Below are 26,558 nucleotides of genomic sequence, written 5' to 3'. Positions count from 1 at the left end.
TAGAAGTATTTCACTTCCATGTGTCTCTGGTCTGCTATCTCCTGAGTGCTAATTACTGTGTACAGTAATTAGCAATGACTTTCCTTGTGTAAGTTCTTAGAGCGTCTCATGAGAAGGGAGGTGAAGGACCTCAAGTTGCTTATAAACTATGTTTTACTGTCCCTCCAGTATAGGCCTTTAGATGAATATTCTTACCCTGAGGAGTTCAATCCAAATCATTAGGTAGAATCTTTCCATCTTTATTGCCCCTCACCCTTCTTCCCGACTTTGCCCCCTTCACCTTGTTATCTCCTCCCAACATCCCGCTTTCTTCCCTTTCCTCAACAAAGCAGACTTTAAGACACGCTTTCAGAAGACAGCACCACAGGAGCCAAAGTGGGCAACACTTCAGACTTGTCCATACCCACGTCTCCACTTGTGGAGACTTGAAACCTGAAATTCTGATGATTGATGTATTAGGGCAGGAAAACCTTGCAACTTGCCCCATCATAACATGAAGGAAATTTTGGCTGTTTAGAGCGTCTTTCTGTTAGTCTTAATGCTGAGAGCAGTTTTCTGGATGTTTGGGACCTAAAACTCAGTTACCTTTGCTGATGAATACTTCTCAAAAATACTCTGTTTTCATCAGTAATTGCAGTAATAGCTAAACAGATTTTTACAGGATAAATTAGTTCTTGAAATGATTGGCCATGGATTTTACTTTGCAGCTTATATAAATATGTAGTGAATGGGAGTAGGGATGGGACTAGGAAAGGCAGAATGGGGAAATTAAGACTGCATGGATACATGAAATTAAAGCAAATTATGCAAGGTCTCAAGTGGACTTTTATAAATGGCATTTAGCTATTTTTAAGTTCTGTTCCTGAGACTATTTATTCTCTTTATTGAGTATATTAGATGCAATTAAAAATAAATTGCCTCTAAGAGAACACGAGGAGTTACTCAGTCATGAGTATTCAAACACTTCTGCAAAACTCTTGGATGTTATTGTACCAGACTTCTAGTGGATAACCTTAGTGCTTATTAAATAGGCAATTCCCAAAAAATATCCTTTCTATACAAAATGGTCAGTAGAGACTGCTGGGAGTGAGACGTGTCCTTCTGTGGTGGTGTGAGTTTTGCTTGCTTCTCAGATTACCTTGCTGGGAGATGCTAACTTCTCTCTGTGATGCTCTTGGCAGTTTTGAAACACTAAGAGGTGCTGTACAGAAAGGGGTGAATTAACTCCCTGGATGGCTGAGCTGTTTATTTCCTCCTTGTTCCCAGTCCTCACTGGCTTGGGATTCAAGAGCTAAACACTAATATAGGCCATGGCAGTGCAGTCCTTAAATGAGGAGTTGGATGTATGGAGGGGAGCAAGGGATTTGGGGAGATGCTAAGATCCTGATTTCCATCTCTTTGGTCCAAAGTCCACTGACAGGAGTGGCCAGTGCCTGTGGTCTGACCGGACTTGTCGACAGAGGCTGAATGTGCGACAAATGTTTCTTGAAGATACTGCAAGTGTTCAGTTTTGGCAACAGATTACGGAGCAATAATACAAGATTCTCTCTGTTGCCTCCATAGTGCGCCTGACTTGTCAGTAGCAACAGACTGTGCTAACTTCCACATGGGCCTCATGCTGAAGTGTGAAATAATGCTAGTCATAGTGGGGAAACCTGTTTAGCCAGGAGGATGCGAAAACATTAGGTAATTTGTCAAAGCCTCTGATGGCTTTGTTTTGTTCGGGGTTTTTTGGAGTTTTTTTCAGAGGAAAGACTTTTCACCGGGGTACCTGGAATAAGTTTCCTAAGACGAAAAAGTTTGCCCACGTATTTGTTGAAAAAGTACATCTAAATTGTACAAAAGCACTCGTATGTTGGCATGATAAAAGTTCACTCTTCCATCACAATAACAAATACTGCAGAGATTTTAGTTAGTCTAGAAAAACAAAACAGACTGCAGCACAGTAAAAAAAAAGATCGCTTAAGAACAAAAGTACGGTAATTTGGCCACTTAAATATCTGAACTGGTGTGTTTGGGAAAAGTTTGCCAAGTTGCAAAATACTGGGAGGAGAAGGGAGTGTTTTTCTTTCACACAACGAGGTGGTTGTTTTTTTCCTCAGCAGTTCATCTCAGCCTTTGTATCACTTGCCTAGAAGGCTAAAGCCCTATCAAATTCGGGAGTTGCAATTTATAACTTGTTAGTTATATAATTTATATATGTGTGTGTATATATAATATGTATATATATATAAAATTAGTAACTAGACCTGATTTTCCCCAATACAAATCACAAGTGCAGATTTGATGAAAAGGGTGATTTAGGCTTGACAGGAACAGAAAGATCCTCAGTGCGGAGCTGCCCAGGCCAAGTAGCAAATGATGAGGAGCCCTGACGATGGTGTTCCTCTATGTTCTGGGGGAGAGCTCGCCTAGAATGAGGCACCTCATCCAATTACACCCTTTTTTTGACAGGAGGAAATGCATGGCAGTGTACTGACTGTGTGACCTGCCACCCAGTTGTCATTTGGCCTGGAATGGAGGAAACCTCTGTTTTTAAACTCTCCACTCGTTTAATTCAGTTCTAAGTCCGTGATTCCTGTATTCCAGAAACATGCCCTCATCATCAGATTTGGTTAACCTAGAAAGGTAATTTTTAATATGCCAGTTGAAAAGTAAAATAGTGTCTTAAATCAACTGTTGATTTCAACAGATGCTTAATCCCCAAGCTCTTACATCTCTGGATGGTAATCATCTGGCTGTCAGGTCAAATCTCTGGGGCTTACTTTAATTTTTTGTCGTTTTTCCTATAAACTGAAACCGCTTCAGATTGATGGTTATGACACTCTTGTTCAATTGTGAGGAACTGTAGTTAGTGACCATGTTTCCAGTAAGATAAAAGACTTCAAGTTGAAGACAGGTTTTCTTTAAGCCAACTGCTCCAGCCAGCAGGCTTTGGTTTAAAATGGGACTTAGGTGTACATGCAGCCAGTTCTCCCAGTTGCTTTGTTCCAGGCCTTACACAAAAACCATGTAATGTGGTAGGTATGCTTTCACAAGCAGTATAGGGAACAGTATGGAAATGCTGCTGGACCTTGGAGCAGTGTGACTCTCTCACATCTGACTCTTGGCAGAAATTTAAGGGACCACAGATTTGGGTACCGGTGTGGTTAATGATTAGCACTCAAGTTCCTTTGTAAGTCAGCCTCAAATCCAAAACCAAGAGGAATTTGAAATAGTTGATACAGGGGACCTTGGTAACAGAAACAGCTAGTGGCCCCTGTTTTGTGACATTATGCTTTGTGGTTTATGCTTTTAGATACATTAAATATCCTTTTCTGTTTGAGGATATTTTGTTTTTCCCCTGTTAATAGAACAATGCTTGCTTGAATTATCTCAGTTGTGTGGAAGAATGATTGAAACATTTTAAGAAAAGAATAAAAAACTCTTAGGAGGAGTGTTTTTAATGCCGGAATGCATTAGGCTTCAGAAGAGACAGCTGCATCATTTTGTATATTGTGAACAGGTTGCAAATCTGTGTACACATGGTCACGCAGAGAGCTGTACAAGAATTATTAGCTTATAATTCCACATTAATAGTAAGCCAGGCATAATAATGGCCAGTATTGAACTATCTGTTACAGATCTGGACATGATGCACGGGGTAGGTCTATCAGATCAAGTTCATGTGTCAGCTACTGTCCCCCGGAAAGGGGAGGTACTCAGTATGACACTGATTCCTCTCTTGGACGTTCCACTAGTTCATCTTGCTTTAATGGGAAATCAGTGTGAATAAACTGGCTCAGATGAACTCTGCTTAGACCACCTGATCACACGATTTAACCTGGCATCCAGAGGAAAAAGGCTAATGTCACTTTGGCCAATGAATGAACACACATCTTGTTTTAAACACTCAAGTTAATGAACAAGAATTGAACAGAACTTGTCTGAACTTTTGAAAAGGGTATTTACTCTGTCAACTATAACACAGTTTAAAAAAAAATAAATACAGTGAAACTTGTCCTCACTTTGTCTGTGTCAGCAAATTCCTAACAGTACAGCAAGGATCAGCTTTTCTTTATCTTTCTTACAAGGATGGGTCAGCTCTCTGGATGATGACACAGGTCACAAATAGGTTAAAGTTGTAATTACTAATATAATTTTCACATAAAATCTGCCTGCTACTGTCCTTGTACAATATGGTGTTCATAGTTATTCTGTCTGTAGTATACACATCTTCAGAAAACATGCCGTAACACTAAGGACAATTTTTTCCCCCCTCTGTGTTATTTTGCTTATATGTATCACTTGAAGGAAAAGCCCTAACTTTCCTCTGTGAATCCTAATACTTAATTATACTACAGACCAGAAGCCTAGGTCAGAGACTATTCTGAGTCACAGTCTCAGCTCTCTATGGCTTTTCTTATTCATCACTAGGACCTCTGGCTTTTCAGAACATGCCATATTCTGAAATGTCATTGGATCACAGGATCCTTTTGAAAACAGGACCAGCTTGCAATATAAATATACTTGCTCAAAGAAACTAATTTTGTGTAACAGCTTAAAGATTTTTTTTCTTACAGATGTTCATCTGTTTAGCAATGCCTAAATCTGCTTTTCCTTCTATATGTAAAGAATGATCCATGGAAAAAGAATCCTACGTGAATACAGGTAATGTTATTAAACTCTCTACCGCTCCCCTGGAAACATCTATAATCTGAAATTCTGAATAATAGTCTTCAAGTCAAAAGCAAGAACTGTACAAAGTTACACTCCCGCTGAGCTCATAGAAACTCCAGTGTGATTTTGACACTTGTTACTTTGTGGAACCTTTTAATAAGAATTTTTCTCAAAAAAAAAAAAAAACCCAAACCAACACAAAAAGTATACTCTTGTACACAATTGTGATTGGTTTTATTCTTATTTCTCAGGTGAAAAAAATTATTCAGTATGTGTAGCTTAAGACTCCATAGAAACCCCTCCAGCATACCATCAGACATAAATGTTAACAGCATTATTGTTAAAACATAGCAGTTTTTGCTATTAGTTTAATTGCATATCATGAAGCTGATTTTGGTTACTAAACAGGAAGTCTCACAGGTGTTTCTGTATTTTGGATTTATCTGCCTTCAAGTGTTTCCAGTTTAACTCTGCTGGTATAGTAACGCCTTACACAGGCAAAATTCTTGTTCGTCTGCTTGTACACCTCTACAAATGAAACATCTCTTCATATGTGGAGGAGGAAACAAGGGCAAGACACACAGCTCCAGTTCAGAGTGTGGTAGCTACTCCATGCCCCACATAAATTCTGCTTGGGCTACCTGGGAAGCGTAGAACAAGTGGCTCAGGCGGATGTTGCCAAGATAACTAGATGTAAAACATATTTTAAAAGCTTGAAAGTGTAAAGGAAAAGCAGAAGGGCCAAGACCCGTTCTGTGTGGCTTGTGGGGGCCATGGCAGTGGCTTTGCCTTGGTGGACCAGCCTCTCCCTGGGGAGCGTCCAGCCATGGGGACCTTCGTTTTCTCCAGGCCGGGAGGCTGGCTCTGCGGGCGCAGCACTCGGACCAGCAGCTCCTGGCGCCTTTTCTAGCTCTTACCAGCGGTTACGGCGTCTGTAAACAGGTGGGTTGCATCATTTCATCCTCTCCTGACGCCCGTGTCCAGTCAGTTCAGAGCTGAACTGTCATTGTGTCGGGGAGGAAAAAAAGCCCCTGTGAGGAAAGCAAACACAAAGCTGCTTGCAAACCGGAAGGTAAATTGAAATCCACATAGAAGCCGTTCTTTTATCCGTCTGCAGCGGCGCACCACCTTCCCGATGAAGGGGACGGCGGGGAGCGCGACCGGCTCAGGGCTGCGAGGGGGGGCCGCCCTGCCACGGTGGCACGGCCGCCGTCGCGCGGGGACTACACCTCCCGGCGTGCCCCGCGCCGAGCCGGCTCCCAGCCGCCGCCGCGCCCCGCTGTCCGCGCCGCGGGCTCCACCTTGAGCCGGGCCGCCATGCGGGAACCGTGCTGAGGGGCAGGCCCCTTCGCTCCCTCCCTCCCTCCATCGCGCCGCGCCGCCCCCGCGGAGGAGAGGCAGGGTGAGCGCCGAGCTGGCCGGCGGCTCCTTCCCTCCGCCCCCTGGCGGCGGGCGGGACGGGGCGGTTGGCGGCGGTTGGCCCTCGCGGCGCGGCGGTTGCGGGCGGGGACGGAGGGCGGCCACCCGCGGACCGTGAGGGGCTTCGGTCGGTCGGGAGAGAGGGGCAGAAGTGCCGCCCTGGGTCGGAGGAGGTTGGTGGGAGCCCGGATCTCCCCTCCCTCCCCCCAGAAAAGCGGGGGAGGAAGGCGCGTTGTCCTCTATGGGTCGGGGCGGGGGACGCGGCGCTGGCGGGGCAGGCCGGGCCGCGGGTGAGGGGGGCTGAGGGCCCCCAGGTGCGGGCGGCCCGGCCCGCCCCGACTCGGCTGGGCTGGGCTGGGCTGGGCTTCGCTGTCTGCGGTATCCCGAGCCGCATTTGTTGGAAGGTGTCCCGCAGCGGATTTATTGCTGTGCGCCCTGAGGTAGTTCGCTGCGGTGCCATTGGGGCCCTGGTGGTCACGGATTAAACGGTTCGTTGTGAACGAAGAGGAGGGCCGTAGAGGGCAAAGGTGGCACAGACACTTGTGTGTGCTGTGTGGCGGCCTAGAGGAGCCGGTTGCTCAAAAGATATTTGGTTTTCCCTGCCTTTGGTTGGCGAAAGACTATAGGGTTGTACCTCCCACTGCAGGCTTTATAATCTCAAGTCACAACTCGCAAAGAATCCGTATGGCTTTTTTGAGCTAAAACACAAGTTGTATATTGCTGTGTTGGAAGTAGGCCTTATCTGCCCCCTATACCTGGTTAATACACAAGGGACTTCCACTATTCTTTCTGAGAATGGTAGAATCACCAAGATTATTTTCCCTTCTCGTAGAGAACAGGAACATTTTAAAGACTTTCTCTCCCCACAGGCAGCTTTTTGGGTCCTGTGTAGCTAAGCATGTTCAGAATTATTCGAAAAAGAGCATACATAGAGATCTGGCATCATTTATAAACAGTATAAGATGGTTCACTTGACATTGCTTAGGGTTGGAGGAGTTAGACAAGGTGACTTCCAGAGGTCCCTTCTAATCTATATTATTCCATGTTTCAAATAAAAATAAGAGAGTACATATGCTCAGTGCTGGTAAGAACAAAATATGGTGGAGGAGGAAATGGAGGAAAAGATCCTAGTGCAACATTGCTGCAACAAGTAGGCAAGAACTTCCAAGTCTTTGTGGCTAGTGCTGTATAAGAAGAGATTAGTTGTGATGGAGAAGGCAGACTTGGACTTTGATTTTAACAAAAAAATCTATCATCAAAACACGGGTTGACTGATTATGCCTTTAGTCTGCTAAAACAGTAAGACCTGGAGTTAATGGGGTTCAAGACCTCTTGATTCATCTCTTACAGTCTAGCTACGTAACGAAGACTACTCAAAAGATTAGTCTTTCTGGTGAGGCAGCAGTGTCTGTTTTTATTACCAAGAAATTGTCTTCATGCAGGACATATTTCTGTACATGTTCTTTCAAAAGGACCTGGGATGCAAGTATTTAATCCTCTTCCTACTCGTAGGAATCCTCTTCCTACTCTTCCTACTCGCTAGTGGACGTAGACACATGGGTTGATTTCAAGCACATGGATTCACTTTCTGTTACAGAAAAGGACCAGCTGCTCTTCCGGGCTCTGTCGCAGAAGACCAAAATCGTTATGCCATTGTAGGAGTTGATGGTGCCCTTGCATACTTAACACTGTGTGCTCTTCTGGTTATCACACATCAGAAAGGGTGTAATAGTCCTAGGTAAGGCAATGGGTAGGGTGGCAGGATTAAGAGCTTAGACAGTCTTTAGTGAGATACAGAACAGCTTCCATCTGTATAAGAGTAACTAAATAGACCTGAAAGGATATAGGAGGAGGGTAAAATGCAGAAGAGTAGCCTCTCAAGTTATGAACAGTGAGGGGAAGATATGAAGAGAAACGCATAGTGTTCTCTAATCAGAAAGCAAATTAAGAACAAAAGGAAGTACTTTTCCACAAATAATGAAACTTATTGCCTCAGGATGTTATGGAGACAAAGTTTAATTGGGTTCAAAGAGGATTTACTCAAACCTATGGAAAAGGGGTTCATTACTATTCCTTGGATTCTGCCTCTGGCTCCTCAGGAAATCCCAAAACAGCTGATTGGTTTCTAGGGGTTGCAGAATAAAAGAACATCATCAAAGTACTATAGAAGTACTTTCTTCTTATGCTCCTTTCTAAACATCTAAGCTAGCTACTTCACAGTCGTTTCACATTTCATAAAGCTTTTTTTTTTCCTTCAAAAGTGGAAACAAAAAAACGTAAGGCCCATGGTAAAAAAGAGTATTATGTAGCGTAACTTAGTATTAAACTAGTGTTAACGCAATAGTATCTAATTGTGCTCAGTAATGTTTGCAATGTGGATGTCCAACACAGATACTTAGGATGGAGTGAGACCTCGAGGCTAAATGACTTCAGTACAAGATTAGTGCTTGCAAGATCAATGTAATTACAGCTTCTATATTGGCTTTGAATAAAGAGCTGAACAATACATTACAGCCGTTAGATACAAAAATTGCATATTTTATCAACTGGAGTTATCCTAACAGTAGGTTTGAAATGCTAGATTACGTGCATAATTTTTTTACTAGTTCAGAAATCATTAAGAATGACCTTGCGTTTGTAGAAGTGGTGTTCACTTTAGTTCAAGTATTTCTTTTTTTGATGAATAAAAAAAATTAACAAACCACTAATTCTATAATCCAGTATTATAAAATGCTACAGATTAGGAAGGGCCGTGATACTGACAGTAATAGTGGTTATTCTCTGCTATATTGCACCTGAAATTCATAGTTTGTTTGCAATTTGTGAATTATTTTTGAAGATGGGCACGGTTTGCGCCATTTTTGGAGGATCCCGAGGAATAGGAAAAGCTGTTGCGGAATTACTGGCACAGAAAGGCTGCCGCCTCGCAATTATTGCTAGAAATCTGGAAGTAGCCCAAACCACTGCACGTAATCTTGGTGGTATGTATGTGCTGCTTTGCAATACTTTCTTTGCTGTCCAATGCGTAGGTAACTTGTAAGAGTAGTAAGTCATTAAATAAACCTCATTGTTTAACTAGATGAAAATGGAAGTAACAGCTGAGTAATTTGAAAGAAAAGTTTTATAAGTACAATTTTTATTTTGCAATATTCTTTGGGAAGGTTAAGTATGATACAATTCCTATCTTGTGGGTAGACTAGGTAAGATGAAAGGAGTTGTTCAAAGTCACAACAGGGAGGTGGTATGAATTGAGTCATCCTTGGCTCCTGACCAAGCCAGAGCTGAGACCAGTCTGCTCATGTTGAACTTCTGATTTCAAAAGGCCAAAATATAAAACAAGAAATCATCACATAACTAATCAATGCAATACTTAAAAATTGTCATTATTTAATTATCTGGAGATTAAATGGGTTCCTCAAATTACAACTAGTTCAACATCTGTTTTTGCAATTGACTTGATACATTCTGAAGAAGATTTATGAATGGTATACCATTTTTTACTATTGTTATGATGTGCCTTTATTTTGATACAGCAGGACATCTGGCACTTAGCTGTGATGTATCCAGTGAACAAGAAGTCCAAAAAACTTTTGAGGAGATGCAGAAGAATTTAGGTCCTATTAACTACTTGGTTAATGCAGCTGGGATCAACAGGTTAGTTATTTGTTACAAGACTGCATGTAATTCTGGATGACAGCATCTTCTGAAGCTACAGCTTACATGAAGAGAAGTACAGAAGTGGGAAAACTGAATCTCAGATAACTGAAAATTGTAAAGAAATGTCCTTCAAAATTGTCAAGAAATATTCTTCGAATGAGTGCTATAATAGAAATTATGCAAGTGCAGTCATAATTTCTAAAATATAATGGAAACACTTGCAAGCTGTAGGTGTTTCTTGACAGTTCATACTCATGTTTTTATTGAGAATGGTGCTAATGGCCCTTGCATTTAGTAGGAGTATTGTAACAAGTACATCTGAAAACAGTATTAGGTGCTGACCATTATTTTGTTCCTGATGAAAGTAAAATTCTAACAGATAGCTGTAGTTTCTGAATTCTGAGTTTGAGTTCTCCCTCTACTCCTCTTTCTTCTACTTCTTCCCCCTGAAATTTTCCAAAACAATGATACCTCTCTGTAAAGGAGGCTTTGTTGCCAGAAGCACAGATAACTTTTTTTTTCTTGCTATGTGTCATCCTTGCAATGTTACTGTTTTGAATACTAGAATCTGTAGAACCATATAAATCTCCATTAATGTTCCATTTAACAGGCATGTTTTATTATGAGTAAATGTGATCATTGGGATTGTTCAGTGAGTTCTTTTGGGTTTTTTGGTCTCTTTGTCAGGGATGGTTTGTTACTGAGAACCAAGACTGAAGATATGGTAGCCCAGATTCACACTAACCTTTTGGGAACAATGTTGACATGCAAAGCTGCTGTTAAAAGCATGATTCAACAACGGGGGGGTGCTATTGTCAATATAGGTAAGTTACTTGTCTAATCCAGTGGAATTTTATGTCATTCCAACCTAGACAATTCTATGATTCTAATATTTTTCTAGCCAGGTTTAGCAAGTGTAATGTGTTGAAATGTTACTTGTTACAATTGACTATTTTCTTTGTATTTAGACATTCTGTATTTAGCATTCCTTTATGAATGCTTATTCCTTTCTGCAAGTTCAGCAACTTCTAATATAAAACCTGTTTGTTTCAGTAATAAGCACCTCAGAGTTTATAGTTTACTGAAAAAAGAATTTTACCATTCTTTATCAGCTCTTTCAGTAGCTAAATCTACCAGCTGCTAGTTATTAACTAAGAATGAAATAGGTACAGTTGGTTTCTTTTTTTTTTTTTTCCCTTTCCAAGGGTATTTTTTTCGAAAGCTCTTCAGTTTTCTCTCCTGATGCCTGTTAGTCAACATAGATACATGAATTCCACAAAAATCACAGATAACTGAGGGATTTGCTTATCCCAACAGTAGGCTATAAAGTGCATTTAGTAATATACTTTTAATTCCTTTTCTGGTAATCTCATTTTCCATTCCAAATTTAAAACTTAAATGATAAAGCTAGTACAAGGTTTCAAATTAGTCATTTAATCTTCTCTTTGACGTTTATTTTAGGAAGTATTGTAGGACTTAAAGGCAACTCTGGTCAAAGTGTATACAGTGCTACCAAAGCAGGATTAGTTGGATTTTCACGCTCCCTTGCTAAAGAAGTGGCAAAAAAGCAAATTCGAGTCAACGTGGTTGCTCCAGGTTAGTTTTTGGGAAGTTCGTACATCCTTGAGTGTTGCAATACATGATTATCAAGACTGCTGGATATTTGCTGTACTCTGAAAGTAACTTAAGACAAAGAGCTATTATTTTCTTCAACTTTTGTGAGTAGATGGTTTTAATCTCTTTTTCTCAGTATAAAGTACAGTACGTTCTTTTACAAAACCTTCAGTCTTTTTAAGGGAACACTGAGAAATTTGGAAGAGTGTGTCTACAGTTTATCCATTATTACATAATAAATGTCTTCTTTTTCCTTTGTTCCTGCTTCAAAACCTGCTGTCCTTGCAGATGGAAGAACTAATTACATACAGACAGCTACCCTCGTCTCCTGCTAGAGAATGCTTATTTGTTATTAGAGAAACATGAGAGACCAAGAGAAGCTGGCATGAAAGCAATCCCTGTCTATCACTGTAGGAAAAGAAAAGAGTCTGGAAAGAAAGTTCTGTGAGATCTAGTCCAAGCAAACCATCACCCTTAAGGAAGAATCCTTCTGTCTTTTCTGACTTTTTGCACTCATGGCTGTGTACTCTGCTGCTAACCTTGTGCTAGCTCTAATGCCTTTCAGACCTCTACATGAACCAGTTCAGCTTGTAAACTAGGCAGGAAAACCACTTTTTATTGTTTAATGGGTTTAGCAGCTCACTGATGTGTCCAGAACCATCGTAAAGGGGCAGAATTGTATAGTAGAAAGCAAAACTGAGACTATCCCTTCTTGGTGGCAGCTAGAAAGCAGAGAAGATCAGCTCTTTACGAAGCTGCAGCTATGTGAAGTGCAGCAGTGGGAAAACTGAATCTCAGATAACTGAAAATTGTAAAGAAATGTCCTTCAAAAATGTCAAGAAATATTCTTCAAATGAGTGCTGTAATAGAAATTATGCAAGTGCTGTCATAATTTCTAAAATATAATGGAAACACTTGCAAGCTGTAGGTGTTTCTTGACAGAGAGTTCATACTCATTTTTATTGAGAATGTTTTGGTGAAATGACGGTATTTTGTCTTTCAGGAAAGTCATATTAAATATGGTTTTGGGACCCAATTTTAGTTACTTTTTTTTTTTTTTTAATGGACTTCCCTAGATCTCGTGTGTTTTTGTTATTACATTATTGCTTCCAAAACTGGAAGATGTTTTATTGGTTAGGTAAAAAATTGGTTAGCTCTTGGTTGTAAAATGATGTGGACTGAATTCTGAGACTGAAGAATGGTAGCTGGTGCTGAATCCTGGTGGTAGATTTCACTTTGGAGGATCCCAGGGAAAATCCACCAGGGAAATTTAGTTGAAGGTTAGGTAACTTTTCAAATATCTCTCCTCTCTTAGGCTTTATTCGCACGGATATGACTGCTCATTTGGAAGAAGATCAGTTGAAGAAGGCCATTCTCCTTGGAAGATTTGGAGAGCCTCGTGAAGTTGCACAAGCTGTTGTCTTTCTTCTAGAGTCCCCTTATGTTACAGGGAGTACTCTAATTGTAGATGGAGGCTTGCAGCTTCTTAGTTAAATACTACCTTGAATAAGTACCTACTTAGATATCATGATGCTAATATATAAATATATAAAAATTAAAGGGGAGGAGGGTGGAGATCATTTGAAGATTGATGTATCTAATTGACTTAATACTATTTAGTGAGAGGACAAATTCAGCAGTGGTAAAGTCCAGCATGTGCGTTTAGCTACCTGAAAGAGTCTATTTGGTATTATGAAGACTGTGTATATAACAATTTGGAAAAGATCTGATTTTAGTATCATTTTAAATAACATGCTGATACATTTTTAAGGCACTATATTTTTATAAAATCATGTTTTCCAATTTGGGATAGAGTGGAGATTTTATTTGAATTATGTTACACAAAGGTTAATAAAGTGTGGAGGCGTGTTTATCGGTTGGCAGGTATGATTGCAGCAAGTCTTTCATGTGGGGCAAAGATTGCGAACTGCGTAATTTTTTATTCTTATCAGTTAGTCCCTACAAAGTGCCAAGGATTTTTCTTTGGTTTTTGTTTGTTTGTAGCCTACACTACAAAGCTAGGGGCTTCTAGATCTCCAGCATACCTGAATTGCCTTTAGGACATTTAATTACATGCAACGTGTTTTTTATAAAGACAAAACCTGCTCAGTTCCATTCTTGAATGTATGTACAGCACTCATTTAATCTAGTAGGACTTGTGTGTATACATTGAAGGACTGTTGATTGGTTGTTGGACTTATTAGTTCTGTAATACTCTGAGTTGGAGCTGCACATACACCGGTGAACAGTACAGTTGCAGACCTTGCCGCATAAAAGCCTTTTCACTGGCTCAGTAGATGTTTAGAAAACATGTATCACTTCCAGAGTGTGAAGTCAAGGTGTTTTGCTCTGTATCTTCTTGAACGCTCAGTTCAGCTGTTATGTGGATGCTCTTTAATACGTATGTATAGTCAATAAAATAGTCATTTATTTTATTCAAAGCAGCTTTTGAAGCAGAGTAATTATTCAGCAGTAAACAGAGTGTTCCTTTCTTGCTGAAAAATTACCAAAATTTGACCTCAGGCTTTTCTATTGAGATCAAGTAATTTTTGGTAATTGATGTTTTTATCGTCTCTGAAGAAAACTATCAATGTGGTTTAGGACCTTCACTTCTTAGCTCCAGTGTTCATTGCATCATGATCCAGATGTTGATTCAGGTTTTGAAATTACTTCCCGTCTTGGCACAAACCAAAGAACAGAAAGAGGAGATCTCGCTGATGATAACTTTGAGTCTTTAAAGTCTGAGATTTTCTTCATTTGTGCAGCTGAGAAATTTTATCTTTGTTCCAGAAAACAGTGCATGTTCAAGCTCCTCGCAGGTATGTATTAAGAAATAATACAAGGGATGGTTGTATATTCAGGGGGTTTTATAGTTGATTGTGTTACTCACTTTAGAATATAAATACCACTAAAGGTAGTCCTTTCAGGAGTCCTTATCTTCCTGTTATCTCTTTGTAGAGAGATGGTGTTATTTGCTGTGAAAAGTTATGTGTCATATGTGTCTTTGCACCAAAAATATAATTACTAATTATGTTTCTCTTTGATAGGAGGAATTGGCCAGAGAATAGACAGATTTTTTCCGAGGGCAGTGGAGGTGAGGAAGGACAGCTGGTACTCCCATTTTTACTGGTCAAGTAGTAATATGTCAGTAACTTGGCTGGTGCCCATACCTGTCCTTAGTATTTTAGAGGCAAAGCCTGTCCGACATATCTTGACCAGAAGCCAAAATTAAGAGAGTAAAAATAGTTTCCTCTTAGCGAGTTCTGACTCTAATTATCATTATCCCTTGTTTTGTTGGGTAAGGGAACTGTTAAATAAGTTATTAGCAATGGCTTTTGTAGTTTATATTTGTCATTAAATCTTGACATAACACCTTCAGAAGAATCTCAGTATGCTGTTAAGTAATTTTTTAAAATATTGGAATACATAGTATGTTTTTATTACTGCTGTTGCTATAGGACTAGACTAAAGTGTTGGTAGCCTTAAAGTCATATTTTTAAAAGACCTCTCTTTCTATTTTCTTCAAACTGGTAAATTAGAACTGAAAGCTAGTTAGAAACAGTAATCTGTTTCAGTGTGTACTGTGTATATCTACTGTAAGGAGTAATACCTGCTTGTCAGACGAGGGTTCTGTCTGGCCAGGTGTGATGTCTCAGACAGTGGAAGCAGTGAATGCAGAGGGTAGGTAGCAGATCAAGTGTGGGGTGATGTCTTCTTAGAAGACTCTTGTACTTCCAGCAATCTGATACATTTGAATTTGCCATTTGATAGCTCTGGTTGAAGCCTGCACATTTGATGAGACTTTATAACAACCCTCTTGTGCTCTCTCTGTGTACCTCTTGAATTTGTAGACCTTTGTTGTATCCTGTCTGCCTCAGTTGTTCCTGTTTCAGACTGAAGAATCTTATTTCTTTTAGTTGCTTGTTGCTGGAAAGCTCTTTTGTACTTTATGTCATCTTTGTTGTCCTTTACTTTTCCAGTTTCTCAAGGAAGGAGGAGCAGGTGGAATAGCTCACAGTATTCGCTGTGGATTTATCAGGAAAAAAGAAAGGATGCTTTGTTTTATATTGCTTCCAAAAATAATGCCTGATTGTTTTGCCTTTTCCTAACCTTTACACTTAACATTTTCAGAAACTATACAAGAACAATAACTCAGTCATAATGGTCAACTTGGAGCCCATTTCCTTGTACATGTATTTAGGACTGATTTTTTGTATGTTCCCCAGTATGAATTGTTCTCATTTATCTACAGTGAATTTAGTCTGCTGGTTTTAACACCCATTTCCTGAATGAAACGATTCTGCAATGTTTTGTTTAATTCCTTTATCCCTTTATTACTTTGAGTACCTTAGTGTTACTGGAATATACCATGGGCTTCAGAAATTGCTGTCTCAGAACCCAAATGAATAGGTTGTGCTTTGGTAGCCCCGACATAGGTGCCTGTGGTGTTCTGCTGGCAATCCTTGTCCTTAGGAAAGAGTGACTGCTGATTCATAACCTTTCTCTTCTATCTTTAAACAATTTACTGATATGACAACTTCACTTGGCATCACAGCATCTTTAATGGTTTTTGGCAAGGGAATGTGTCAGATGCCTTTTAGAATTTCAAGCGTGCTGTATTAGATCTCCTTACTCTCATTTCTTTTTAGTCTTTATAAGAACTCTAAAATGTTTATCAAACATGTCTTTCCTTTGCAAAAGCAACTCTGACTTTCCTCAATATGTTTATACAGTTGTTTTCATAGCTTTAGAACAATTTCTGGCAATTTGCTATGTATAGAAAAATATAATTAGTCTGTAGTTCCCTGGATCCCTCTGGAATCCCTTCTTAAAAACCAAGTGATTCTTCCACCCGCAGAATTCCCCAGAGCTTGCTGTCACTGTTGCTGGCTTCCAGTCATTTGATAATGAGGCAGTTTTAACCCAGGAGTTTCACACTGCAGTTACTGATTTCCTTTAGCATTAGGGAGTGAGAGCCCCCAGCCCCAGCCATTTGTCACTCTTTCCTCTGTAACCTTTTCTGATATTTTGCTCCGAGAGGTAAAAGCTTCAGTGAATTGCCTGTAGAGGTTCTGCTCAAGTTCCTGCGTGGAACCAAAAACCAATTTAAGGTTTTATTCAGAGTTTGGGGATTTTTTTTTTTTCTCTGTGGCCTTGCCTTCCCTGAGCAGTTTGCTTTTCATTTTGATCATCTGCTTGCCTTATTCAGGCACAGTACCTGTTCCTAAGGTGGTGTTCAGTTTGTGTGCACTTTTGTAAATTGTTCCTCTACATTCTGATCTGTCTAAATTTTACATTCGGTGACAGATTCCGTTTGACTGCTAGAGTTAGACTGCCGGTTTTACGGAGGTTGGCTTTTAAATTCTACTAGCTTTTAGTTCATGCCAGCTTCCCCCTCCTCCCCCAAACCCTTTAATTTGGTGTGTGTATTTATAGTTGTCATACTGAAGTTCAGTGCATACAGTCAATCTGAGTGTTATTGTCAAGCATTGCATTTTAATTTTTTTCCTTGTTGTTTTGGTTTCATTTTAGTATATTTCCTTATTTTATGTTGCTCCTTTTTTAGGGAACTCTGGGGTAGTGGACTTTAGTTTTTATTAATAAACTTGGTCAATATTCTCACAGAAATAAAAATTACCATCACAAAGCCAGTCTTTGAAAATAGCATTTTGACTCAGGACTCGTACTGGGGACTGCAGCCAGCGTTTAGTGGCCCTGACCGGCTGCATGAAAAAAATATGCTTAAAAAGTGATCTTTCGTGTGACATTTATCCAACCTGATAATTGCCGTCTTTCATTACAGTTACATTATAGTCCTTGAATGTCATAGCTACTGCCTTCATCTTAATTGTGTGGGTAATAATATTGTCTAACAGCAGAGTTTACCTTATTAGGCTGGGAAATTAAATCCATATTTGATTTGGTGAGTTAATATATAGATATTTAGTTTGATGACTTTCCTATATATTTTGTATCAATATCTTGCTTATTTTTCTTGCTTCCATCATGTTTCTGGTGTGCTTGTTATGTCACTGCCCTTGATTAAAAACAGACATTCGGGTTTTATGTCTTGTGCTGCTAAGCTATATTGGTTTTTTTTTCATGTGGGTGTTCTTGAGTAGGACTGTGTGCTTGGCTTACTTATCATGATTTCTCAACTGAATTTTGAAAAGTTCAGTCTCTTATTAGACATACAAAGTTTCTGTGATTGCATTTCTAATAGAAGTGAGAGCATGTGCTCTTATTCAGCTGCCATTTCTTCACCTGCCACATTGCTTAAAACTCTCCTATAGTCTTTTGTTAAGTACCGTTGGAGCCTTGCTTCTCCCGCTTATCTCTTAAGAAATGTGTTTGTAACATAGAACTTGCTGTGGTGAACCCACTATGTTAGTCTTCTCCTGCTTTTGAGGCATATATTGCGATTCATTATCATCAGTAGAAGTTTCTAGCAGGACACACAAATTGTTGTTGAGGTTTTTATTTAATACTGCAGCTGTATGTAGGAGCTGTCGCAAAGAACAGACTTTCTTTTGTGGTAACAGATGCATATAAAGTGTCCTGTGTTAGTGTGTGGTATCCCATGAAGAGATTTCATTTCAGCCTCCTGAGGGCAGTCTATCCTAAGGCATATTACTACATCGGTAAGGTTTGGTTAGTGTCTATGCAGTTTTTGGGAAGTGGAGTTGCCTGTGTAGATACAAAGTTGATAGCTGGCGTTGCTGTTACCTGTCCAAATCCATGTATCCTGAGCTATTTGGGGACGTGAGACATGATTTTTAAAGCTAGAGAGGATTTCAATATTAAGTTCACTGAAATTGGATAGAAAGTGGGTATCTAAATCCCAGCCTTCAAAATCTCTTTATTACATTATTATCTGCAGTTGAAACATACATTGTAATGATTATCTATTGGTGTTAGACCAATTTTCCTCCTTTGATGTGTTGCATAGTGTGAGAGGTTCTGTTGCATGAAACTGAAGCATACATTGCCTGTTGCAATAGTGTGATACTTCTGTTTTATTTTGTTTTGTTTTTTTTTTTAAGCATACTGTGGTTCATTTAGGTAAAGCTAATGAAAACTGAACTTTCCAAGACCAAGTACACCCACTTAATTCAGGTGATAGGTCAGTGTTTGAAAAGAGAGGGCAAATGTAGTGGTGGAGAGAAGTCTTTAAAGAGCATTGTCTTTTTAAGAACTCTGCAGAAGCCCCAGGTTACATTTTATTTTCACCAGCAGGCTATGTTCAATTTCAGCGCTAAAGGCTCCTTTTTGCTGTAGATATGTCTACTGAGTTAGTAACAAATTCTGCCTGTACCTTGCCAGATACCTGTAGATCACCATGACTATGACCACAACTGTTCTAGTATTTTAGACTTTTATTTTTCGTATTAACAGCTCATATCCATTAAGATCTGGGGTATTTTTTGTTCATTTCATAGAAAAAAATACATTGAAACCTACAGTCATGGTTTTTTCACTCTTTTTAAAATACGTCAGATCCAATTCTATTGGTTTTTTTTCTCCTTTTTTTCTTCATGTATTTCACCATTATAGCCTCACATTCTGAAACAGAAATTACTCTTTGTGTCGTAGTTGTTAAAACAAAAATTGCTTTGGCTACTTGGAGATCTGGTAACAAATTGCTAGTTTGGGCCTGATGATGTCAAAGATGTTGAGACAACATGCAAGTGAAACCCACCAAATCTTCCCTGGTATCGTTATACTCACAGTAGGACAATGTCAGTGGGAGCCTGGGGGCAGATGCCACTGAGCTAACACCGCCCGAGCGAATGGAGCTGTGTGGGTGTCACCGTTTCCCAGGCTGCTGGCTGGCACTGTTGAGGTGGCCTCGCGCGCGTAGCTTGTTAACGGGTTTGAAATTGCTGCGTTATTTTGAACAGTTTCGGGATAACTGCAGGTTGACTGGATGGTATTGCTGAAGCATGTTAGTGAAGCAGTTTCATGTTTTGTGGATTCTAATCTGCAGATCTCACAGCTCTGTACTTCTCATGCTGAAGGTACTAAAAGAACATCTTGCATCTATATGTTAGAGCCTGTATTGTAAACAGATCTCCACCCATACGCTGAAGACCTGTTAAAAGCTCTCGGTTCCAGTGTTTTACTTCCTGCTGCTGTCAGTCTGACTTTTTATACAAATTTCTTTCAGGTAGATTTCTACTGAAAACTTCCTGCAACCCTAAAGAAAAGAAACAATATAGCCCCTGTGTGTGTGTTGTATAGATGCCATTTAGTGGGCATATATGATTCTGGTGGTGAGATGGCTCTCTCAGCAGTAGAATCATAGAATCATAGAATGGTTTAGGTTGGAAGGGACCTTTCCCTGCACGTTGTTGTAGTTCTTTGTTGGAAGGCATATAGAATGGAGTGCACCCATAGTTTTCTTGTTCACCGTAATTTCCAGGGGCCCGGAGTGGAGGTCACGCTGAGCTTTCTGCTATGCAGTGAAGCTGTATTCAGTTGATCTGTAAATATTAGATTAGTGAGGTTAACTTGCTACACGGTTTTGCAAAGGTGTTTACTAAGTTTTCTGCAAAATCTTTGTTTCTATTAGCACCATGATGCCTTTCTTCCTAATCCTGTATTATCCGGCTTCCAGTAATGCTTCTTGTGTGCCTGTATCTGTCATTGAATAAGGTGGTGTCTTTCCATTTGGGGGAGAACCAAATATACTAGATTATTAGTACGTGAGGTCAGTTTTGTTCAAAAGAAGTGATTTATTCAGACATATTCAGCTGAAGCTGTCCATGAAGAGTTACTTGCATTGTAATAAACTTAGTTTTGCCTCTAAAAAGGACAGCTCATTTAAGTTCCCCTTAGTGTATTATCCTTTGTAAATAGGAACTATATTTCTGCCGTACTAACTGCTGGTTAATGCTCTGCTGTGTCACCTTCCTCTGACTTCCACATTGAGCTCACCACGCTTGCTGGGAGTTCAGTCCTGAATCCTGACTTGACATCTGCTAGAAGCGGCCAGGAGGAATCTGAACTGTGAAGCGAGGGCAGCGGAGTCGCGCTGATCATCAATATTTTTCCTCCCCACTGAAGGTGCTGTGTTCTTTTTTGCTTCACCTTAGGCTTGGATGCCGCTTGCTCTGGGCAAAGACAGATCACTAATGTCATAAGACCTTGGAAATAGTGACTGGCAACACTGTGACATTCCATCTCCACTCTTAGGGTATTTAGGCTGACTTGAAATCGATTTTTTTAGAATACCAGTGTATTAGCAGTAGGTGTGCCTTTTCTTACCGTCATTTTTAGGTATTGCAACAAAACACTAATAATCACAAATGAAAGCTTTGTTCTGCTTTTATGAAGCTGGTTGTTCAATGGATTTGCTGCTCAGAAAAAGTTTAAAAATAATTTAAAAATTACTTCAGTCTTCTATTAAGATTTTTAACTGTGCTTTGCTTTTCGTATACAGGACTTTGAGGGGAAACGACTATCATCAGAGCCTCTTTTAGAGTTTGAATTACATTATGTAATTACACTTTTTTTTCTAGTGGAGAGTGGATCGGGAACTTTACATACAGAAATTCTTGAAAGCTGCTGCTGTTCCATACCTGAAATGACATCATTCACATACATTTCAAGATCTTTGGATTTGCTAACAGTTGTGCTGATAGAAGAATGACATTTGATTTTAGATTTTTGTTTATTATACATTATTAAACATAAATTAGTAAGTGATCAGAAACTGTACAGCTGAAGTTAGTACAGAACTTAAGAAAGGTAAAACTTTTATTGTAGATTAACAATGTATCACAAAAATGTTCAGTGAATCCGATTCTGAAGTATTGTAGGAGGAAGTGAGTTAATATGTTAATAAGAAACAGTTGTGCATTATACTGTAGAATAGTGTGGTAGAACAGGTTCTCTTTTAGGCAGGCCCTTTTCTACAAATGACTCTGGCAATTATCGGGCAGACGCTGCAGGTAAAAGCCATCTCCAAAATCCACTAGTTCTTAAGCTGCAGCAGACGAGAGGTGTGTTGCCTGCTGTATGGGAAGTCTTATCTTACTAGGTATTTTCAACACCTTTTGCAGTAGCTTGGAAAGGTCCTGTCCTTGGTGATGTATTTTTGTACTTGTTCTCTTGTTCTTTGTGGAAGTGCTCTGTAATGTCTGGGCCAAGAGTTGGCCAAAAAAAGCTTGACATCATGTTTAGTTGTGTGTTTAACAGAACAGTTTCAGGCAAAAAAACCCCAACCCTAATCCATTCAGTGTGATGAGATTTGTAGAGCTGCTGCCGTAAATGATGTTATCATTCTGAGTAGCAGCCGCGTGCTGTTGGTTTTTTTCTCCATTCTTGTTCTGCAGCTGTTTCTGGACCATTTATTCTACTACAGAACTAGCAAGTGACAGCGGTTGCAAGACTTGCCCCCCCCCCCAGGTTTACCTGCTGCACTGCGGTTGTTCTAGAAAGCAAAAAATTTCTCCTTCTGGTGGCGTTGGACTGAAGTTCATTCGTTTTCCTCTGCACGGCTGCTGAAATCATTGCTGAACAGGTACTGTTGCTTGTAGTCTGGCTTTTTTGCTCTAAACATGAGCCGAGCTTTGTTCCAAACACAGTTTTATTAACAATTCAGTGGAGTAGGAAGTTATTTTATGTATTAATCACTTTTGTAAAAGGATGCAAATTGTACCTTAATTCTCAATTACATTTGCAAACTGTAAAGAATACCGTGTGCTGTCTGGAATTGATTGTAAATTCGTTGGGGCAGGAGATGTGTTTTCGTCTGCCTGATGTGTCTTAAGTGCTCACGGTTCTGTTCAAACAGAAAAACTGTGGAGGGGGAGGGCTTTTTCTTTTAGCTACTTCAGAAGAAAGGGCTAAATGTCAGCAAATTCTGCCCCTTGCACGTACAGCTGAACTGTGAGGCAGTGAATCAGGGCTGTTGTCAACGTGCATAACCTGAGCAGGCATGTCCGGTCCATGCATTAATCCATCTATACCGGGCAGCTGGGACACACGGCCAGAGCATGCAGCTGATCTCCTCAGCATCATGACATGATGGATAACATGATCTCACGAAGTACTTACGTATTAAATCCGTTTGGGCTGCTTGTGGAGATAAGGATGTAGTTGTCCATATGTGAAGAATCAAGGCATGTATTAGCATACAAACTAAATGAATTAAAACGGTCTTTGAAAGCGGTCATATAGAAAGAAACTAGGATTTATAAGCTAGGCTTTCAAATTGTGCTGTAGTTTGGTTTTGAGCCCCAACTCCCAGTTGGCTGTGATGGAAAAAAATTGTTTATATGTTAACTAATTGTTGCTCTGATCATGAAGCTGCAGGATAAAGGTGTTGTGTGGTGAGGTACACCACCAGCTGAAAAAAACTTCACGCGTGTGGAGTTTTGCACCTCATGGTTGGTGCTCTTGACAGAGGTTTCTGTCATCGTCCTGAATGTAGTTCATTGAGTCTTCGATTGCTTTGAATGCTCTTGGACTGAGCAGCTTCCTAAATAATTTGAAGTCTTCCCATAGCTAAACGTGAAGTCTTGCAAAAAGTTAGGACTTCTTTTTTTAGTCCTATGAAATGATAAAAGTGAACTTTCAAGTTGTACTGTCTATCTTTGGAGTTTGTGGAGGGAGATTAAACTGCTGAAAGTTACTTTGATGCTTCCAAGAATTTCAGATTTTTGGCTTGAAAAGTATGTAGTTTCCTTGTGCCACACTTCTATCTCTGAATTTGTAAACCCAAACAGTCCCAGTAACCAAGTAACAGCACAGCTGAGTGTTTTCATAAAAACAACTTTGCTGCTTAGAGATGTGATTTACTACTTAAGTGTGTGTCTGTACGTTTATACAGAGGCAAAAAGTGATGATGACCTCATCTTAAACCAGCTCACAAGAGCAGCCTCAGTTTTTTAGTGTCTAAGCCAAATTTGCTGTAAGCAGACAGAACGCCATTGACTTCAGTTACAGCATCACCATTAATGTCAGTACTCACTTAATTGCTGAGATAATTCTGTTTGTAGTGATCAATGCTTGAAATGTAAACCTAAAAGAAAAAAAATAGTATCTTGTATCTTTCCTGGTGTCTTTGCACAGAAAGGAAAGAAGGAGAAGCTAGTTAGTTAATATTCAGGATTTTACAAGTAAATCTTAACATTTGATTTTTTTTAATTTTGATATTGCCTTCTTGGAAGACTGTTCTTAAACCAGTTTAACAGCACTTGGACCATGCCCTTTACTTAGGATCAGCTGTAAGTGATGCATATTGCAATTACTACACACACAAAATAGACCTGCCTATTTTCTAACCTATTAAAAAAAAAAAGCATCTTCAGGTACCTTTATTTGGCAAAAGTTTCTCTGAATTTATGGGTCGTGTTCCTCTGTTCTGTTTCAATAAGATTCTGGGTCACGAGCAGAGCATTCTAATATATTCTAGTCATTTTTAGATGCTGCATGTAGCCCTCATTTCATCTGTAGTCATAGTATTTACAATTTTTAAATGTTACACTTGCGTGCTTGTACTGAAACAGTTAATAGTCTTTACCAGAAGGAAAACTTTCTATTTGTGTAATATTTATTGATGTTAAACCCACATTATATCAGCACAACAATCCAAAGTAATGATAATACATTTTTTTTTATAAATACAAATAAAAGGTGGCAAAATAATGCTAGTGAAGCTAAACAAAAGGGTAAAGTAGCATGTCACAGTCGAGAAAAATTTGGCAAATGATATGACATACTTTTTTCTAGAATAGAATCAGATTATTCCCACATGACAGACTATGACGTTAATCTAGATTAACGATCCCCGTAGCTGGTCATATCCTGCACCAGAATAGTACTACCTTATGTGCTAAAGTTTATTAGTCACTAAAAAACAAAACAAACTTTGTGTACTTACAAAGCAATACATGTATAGCAGTAATGCAATATATGGTGTACACAATTACAAAATTAAAAAAAAACCCTCTAAGTACAGGACTTCTGAATAACTGAACGAGATAAAAGATTTCAACACTTTTATTATAAATAATGAAAGATACCATATATGTGCTTCATATAAGGAATACAGTGTTTTCCTTTCATAGCAAAGTATGCTCGTACCATCAAAATGCTCATTTTTCTTGTCAGGCCTGGTAATTCTTCCATCCCTCCCTCCCCTTCATCTGAAATTCATTTGGGTCTAATTTAAAACTACCGAGTCAGGTCTGCCTTAGGTGGGGCTCTGGTTTGATGGGGATTTGCCTTGCATTCTGAAAGCAGCCTTCAGGCTTTTCATCTACGGCGTGCAGACTCTACCCATTATAAGAGCTGTCATTTGTCTGCAATCGGGAGAAGAAAAACATAAACTCTACCAGAGGTACATGCTATGGTAAGAAGAAAAAAAAAAAAAAAAGAAAAGGGGCGCAGATTTGATGTTGGTTTTGTCCATCTTCATTTTCTACTTCCTCAGATCTGCAAGCTTCTCACCTGTGGTGTATACTTGTCATTTGAATTCATATTGCAGTCTCAGCCCATTTTTCACTTACTGTACATTTCTAAAATCCTCATACACGTTACACAAGCTTTAAACAGTCGAACGTCCCATACATACACACTCCCTAGTTTTCGGCTCACCTTAGAATTTCAGATTCTTGAATGAGAGTATTACGAGGTTACAGGCTGTCTTCAGGAAATCCACAGAGAGGTTCAACCTCTTGCTGTGTCCCCCCCACCATTTTCCCCCCCATCTAGTTACCAATTTTTATGGTCTGGAGTAGACTGTTATTACACATCAGCTCTTTTTCTTCGTTATCTTGAAGAAGTTTAATTACTTATGCTTAAATTGTCTTTGCGGTATGTTTGTAAGTAAGCCGCCTCCTAGATGGCAAAACAGGAAAAATACGAAAGAATTTAAAATTATGGTGTAGATGTTGCTTTATAGAATTGTCCATACCAACAGCATTTAAGGCAAGATATTTTTTCATTGTAGAACAGAAAGCAGTTTGCAGAGATACAGCATTCGCTTACGTTTCTCTTCCTCCTCCTTTCCCGTTTTTATTCTTACAGTATTGCACTTGTTCATTGTAGCTATCAGAATGCATTGCCATTTTAGAACTATAGATAACCATACATTCTAATTCTCTTTGTGACCTAATGGCCTCAAATAAAACATCTGGCACCATTAAGATCGTGTAGCATCTACTTACTGCTTATGAAGGCACGTAGTGATAAACAGTGTTCTCTTCTGAAAAATCTGTCTCTGATGTATTTTGGCCTTTATGAAAAGGTTTATTCGTAAGAGCTGAAGCAACTTAGGTATAAGGAACTGGTGAATGTGATTTGTTGTGCAATGTGTACATTTCTATTAATAATCTATCTATTCTTCTAATTTGGTATAATGAGTAAGGAATATATGGTTATTGTGTTCGCTGTTTATCTTTTGTACTTGAAGGTGTTTGCCTTTGCATAAAGTGACATAGGAGTATCATTGGTCAAGGCAATGGCTTTCAGTGTTTCTGCTTTGAAAGAAAATGATGGAAGCGGCAGCTGGATCTACAGATCATCGCTCTCTACCAAGCCAGATGATTGCATTGTCAGGTGGACTGGATTCGCTTCGGGCTGGAAAGCTGCTTTGATGTCTAGTCCTTGGTCACAAAGTGCAGCGTATCGGCTGGCTGAGGGCCGCACCTTCTTTGGCTTGGTCGTCTGAGGTGGTTGTTGCCACTGAGCTGTAGATGAAAAGGGAAAGAAACAACGTTAGCCATCTTCCGCTGTGCGGCAAAGCCTGCCAGATGCACAATCAGCCCTTTGTACAGGAGATACTAATTTCTGAGCAGCAGAAAACCATTATGTCAAAGGTAAGTTTGTTTCATTTCTTGGTGGTGGTTTTTTTCCTCGGCATCTGGTTTCACCCTCAGATGTGGTAAGTAACAACAATAGCATCTGTGTTTGTCACTTTGCCTTTTTGGCATTGCTTCCTACCTTTCCTTGTGTCACGGAGAAGGGTTACAGCAAGGGGTTGTTTCCGTGCAACTAGTATTACAGTGACAGGCCTGTTCCAGGGTTATTTGTTGTATATGAAAGGAAATCACCAGGTTCCATTGCCACCCCTGGTGTGCTGAGCCAAGTCTCTAATTCAAAAGCCCCACCACCACCACCACCACGCCAGAAACCATCGGTTATCATTCCAGTCTCTCCCATTCCCTCCCCCCCACCCTTTAATTCTTGTTATGAGAACA

At 39.7% G+C, this 26,558-nt stretch overlaps 2 protein-coding genes across 7 annotated transcripts in view; one reads left to right on the top strand and one right to left on the bottom strand.

Annotated features, from left to right (window-relative positions):
• Positions 1-5,946: 5,946 nt before the first annotated feature.
• CBR4 (carbonyl reductase 4) lies at positions 5,947-13,792 on the top strand. Of its 3 annotated transcripts, XM_074147536.1 has the most exons (7): positions 6,054-6,251; positions 7,676-7,816; positions 8,918-9,059; positions 9,612-9,732; positions 10,423-10,559; positions 11,197-11,331; positions 12,665-13,792. In XM_074147536.1, the coding sequence occupies exons 3-7, from the start codon at positions 8,918-8,920 to the stop codon at positions 12,841-12,843; spliced, it is 714 nt and encodes a 237-aa protein (XP_074003637.1). In that variant the 5' UTR covers positions 6,054-6,251; positions 7,676-7,816; the 3' UTR covers positions 12,844-13,792. The 3 variants fall into 3 exon arrangements, with proteins under 3 accessions (XP_074003639.1, XP_074003637.1, XP_074003638.1); XM_074147538.1 differs by lacking the exon at positions 7,676-7,816 and having other exon boundaries at positions 5,947-6,061; XM_074147537.1 differs by lacking the exon at positions 7,676-7,816 and having other exon boundaries at positions 6,110-6,251.
• Positions 13,793-23,887: 10,095 nt separating this feature from the next.
• Positions 23,888-26,558, bottom strand: part of PALLD (palladin, cytoskeletal associated protein) — a 198,928-nt gene continuing 196,257 nt past the window's right edge. For all 4 annotated transcript variants that reach the window (XM_074147949.1, XM_074147948.1, XM_074147951.1 and 1 more), the window contains one exon: positions 23,888-26,048. In XM_074147949.1, coding sequence (XP_074004050.1) covers positions 25,873-26,048 — 176 coding nt within the window. In that variant the 3' untranslated portion in view covers positions 23,888-25,872. The remainder of the gene's footprint in view (positions 26,049-26,558) is intronic.

This window comes from Numenius arquata, chromosome 5 (genome assembly GCF_964106895.1).
Source record: "Numenius arquata chromosome 5, bNumArq3.hap1.1, whole genome shotgun sequence".
In the NCBI taxonomy this organism is placed as follows: Eukaryota; Metazoa; Chordata; class Aves; order Charadriiformes; family Scolopacidae; genus Numenius; species Numenius arquata.
The sequence above is the reverse complement of the archived record's forward strand: the minus strand, read 5'-3'. Positions and strand labels throughout refer to the sequence as shown.

Coding starts and splice junctions, on each gene's coding strand:
- CBR4 (XM_074147538.1), top strand. CDS start 8,918: ATGGGCACGGTTTGCGCCATTTTTGGAGGATCCCGAGGAATAGGAAAA. Junction 9,733..10,422: donor AATGCAGCTGGGATCAACAG/GTTAGTTATTTG, acceptor TCTCTTTGTCAG/GGATGGTTTGTTACTGAGAA. Junction 10,560..11,196: donor GGGTGCTATTGTCAATATAG/GTAAGTTACTTG, acceptor CGTTTATTTTAG/GAAGTATTGTAGGACTTAAA.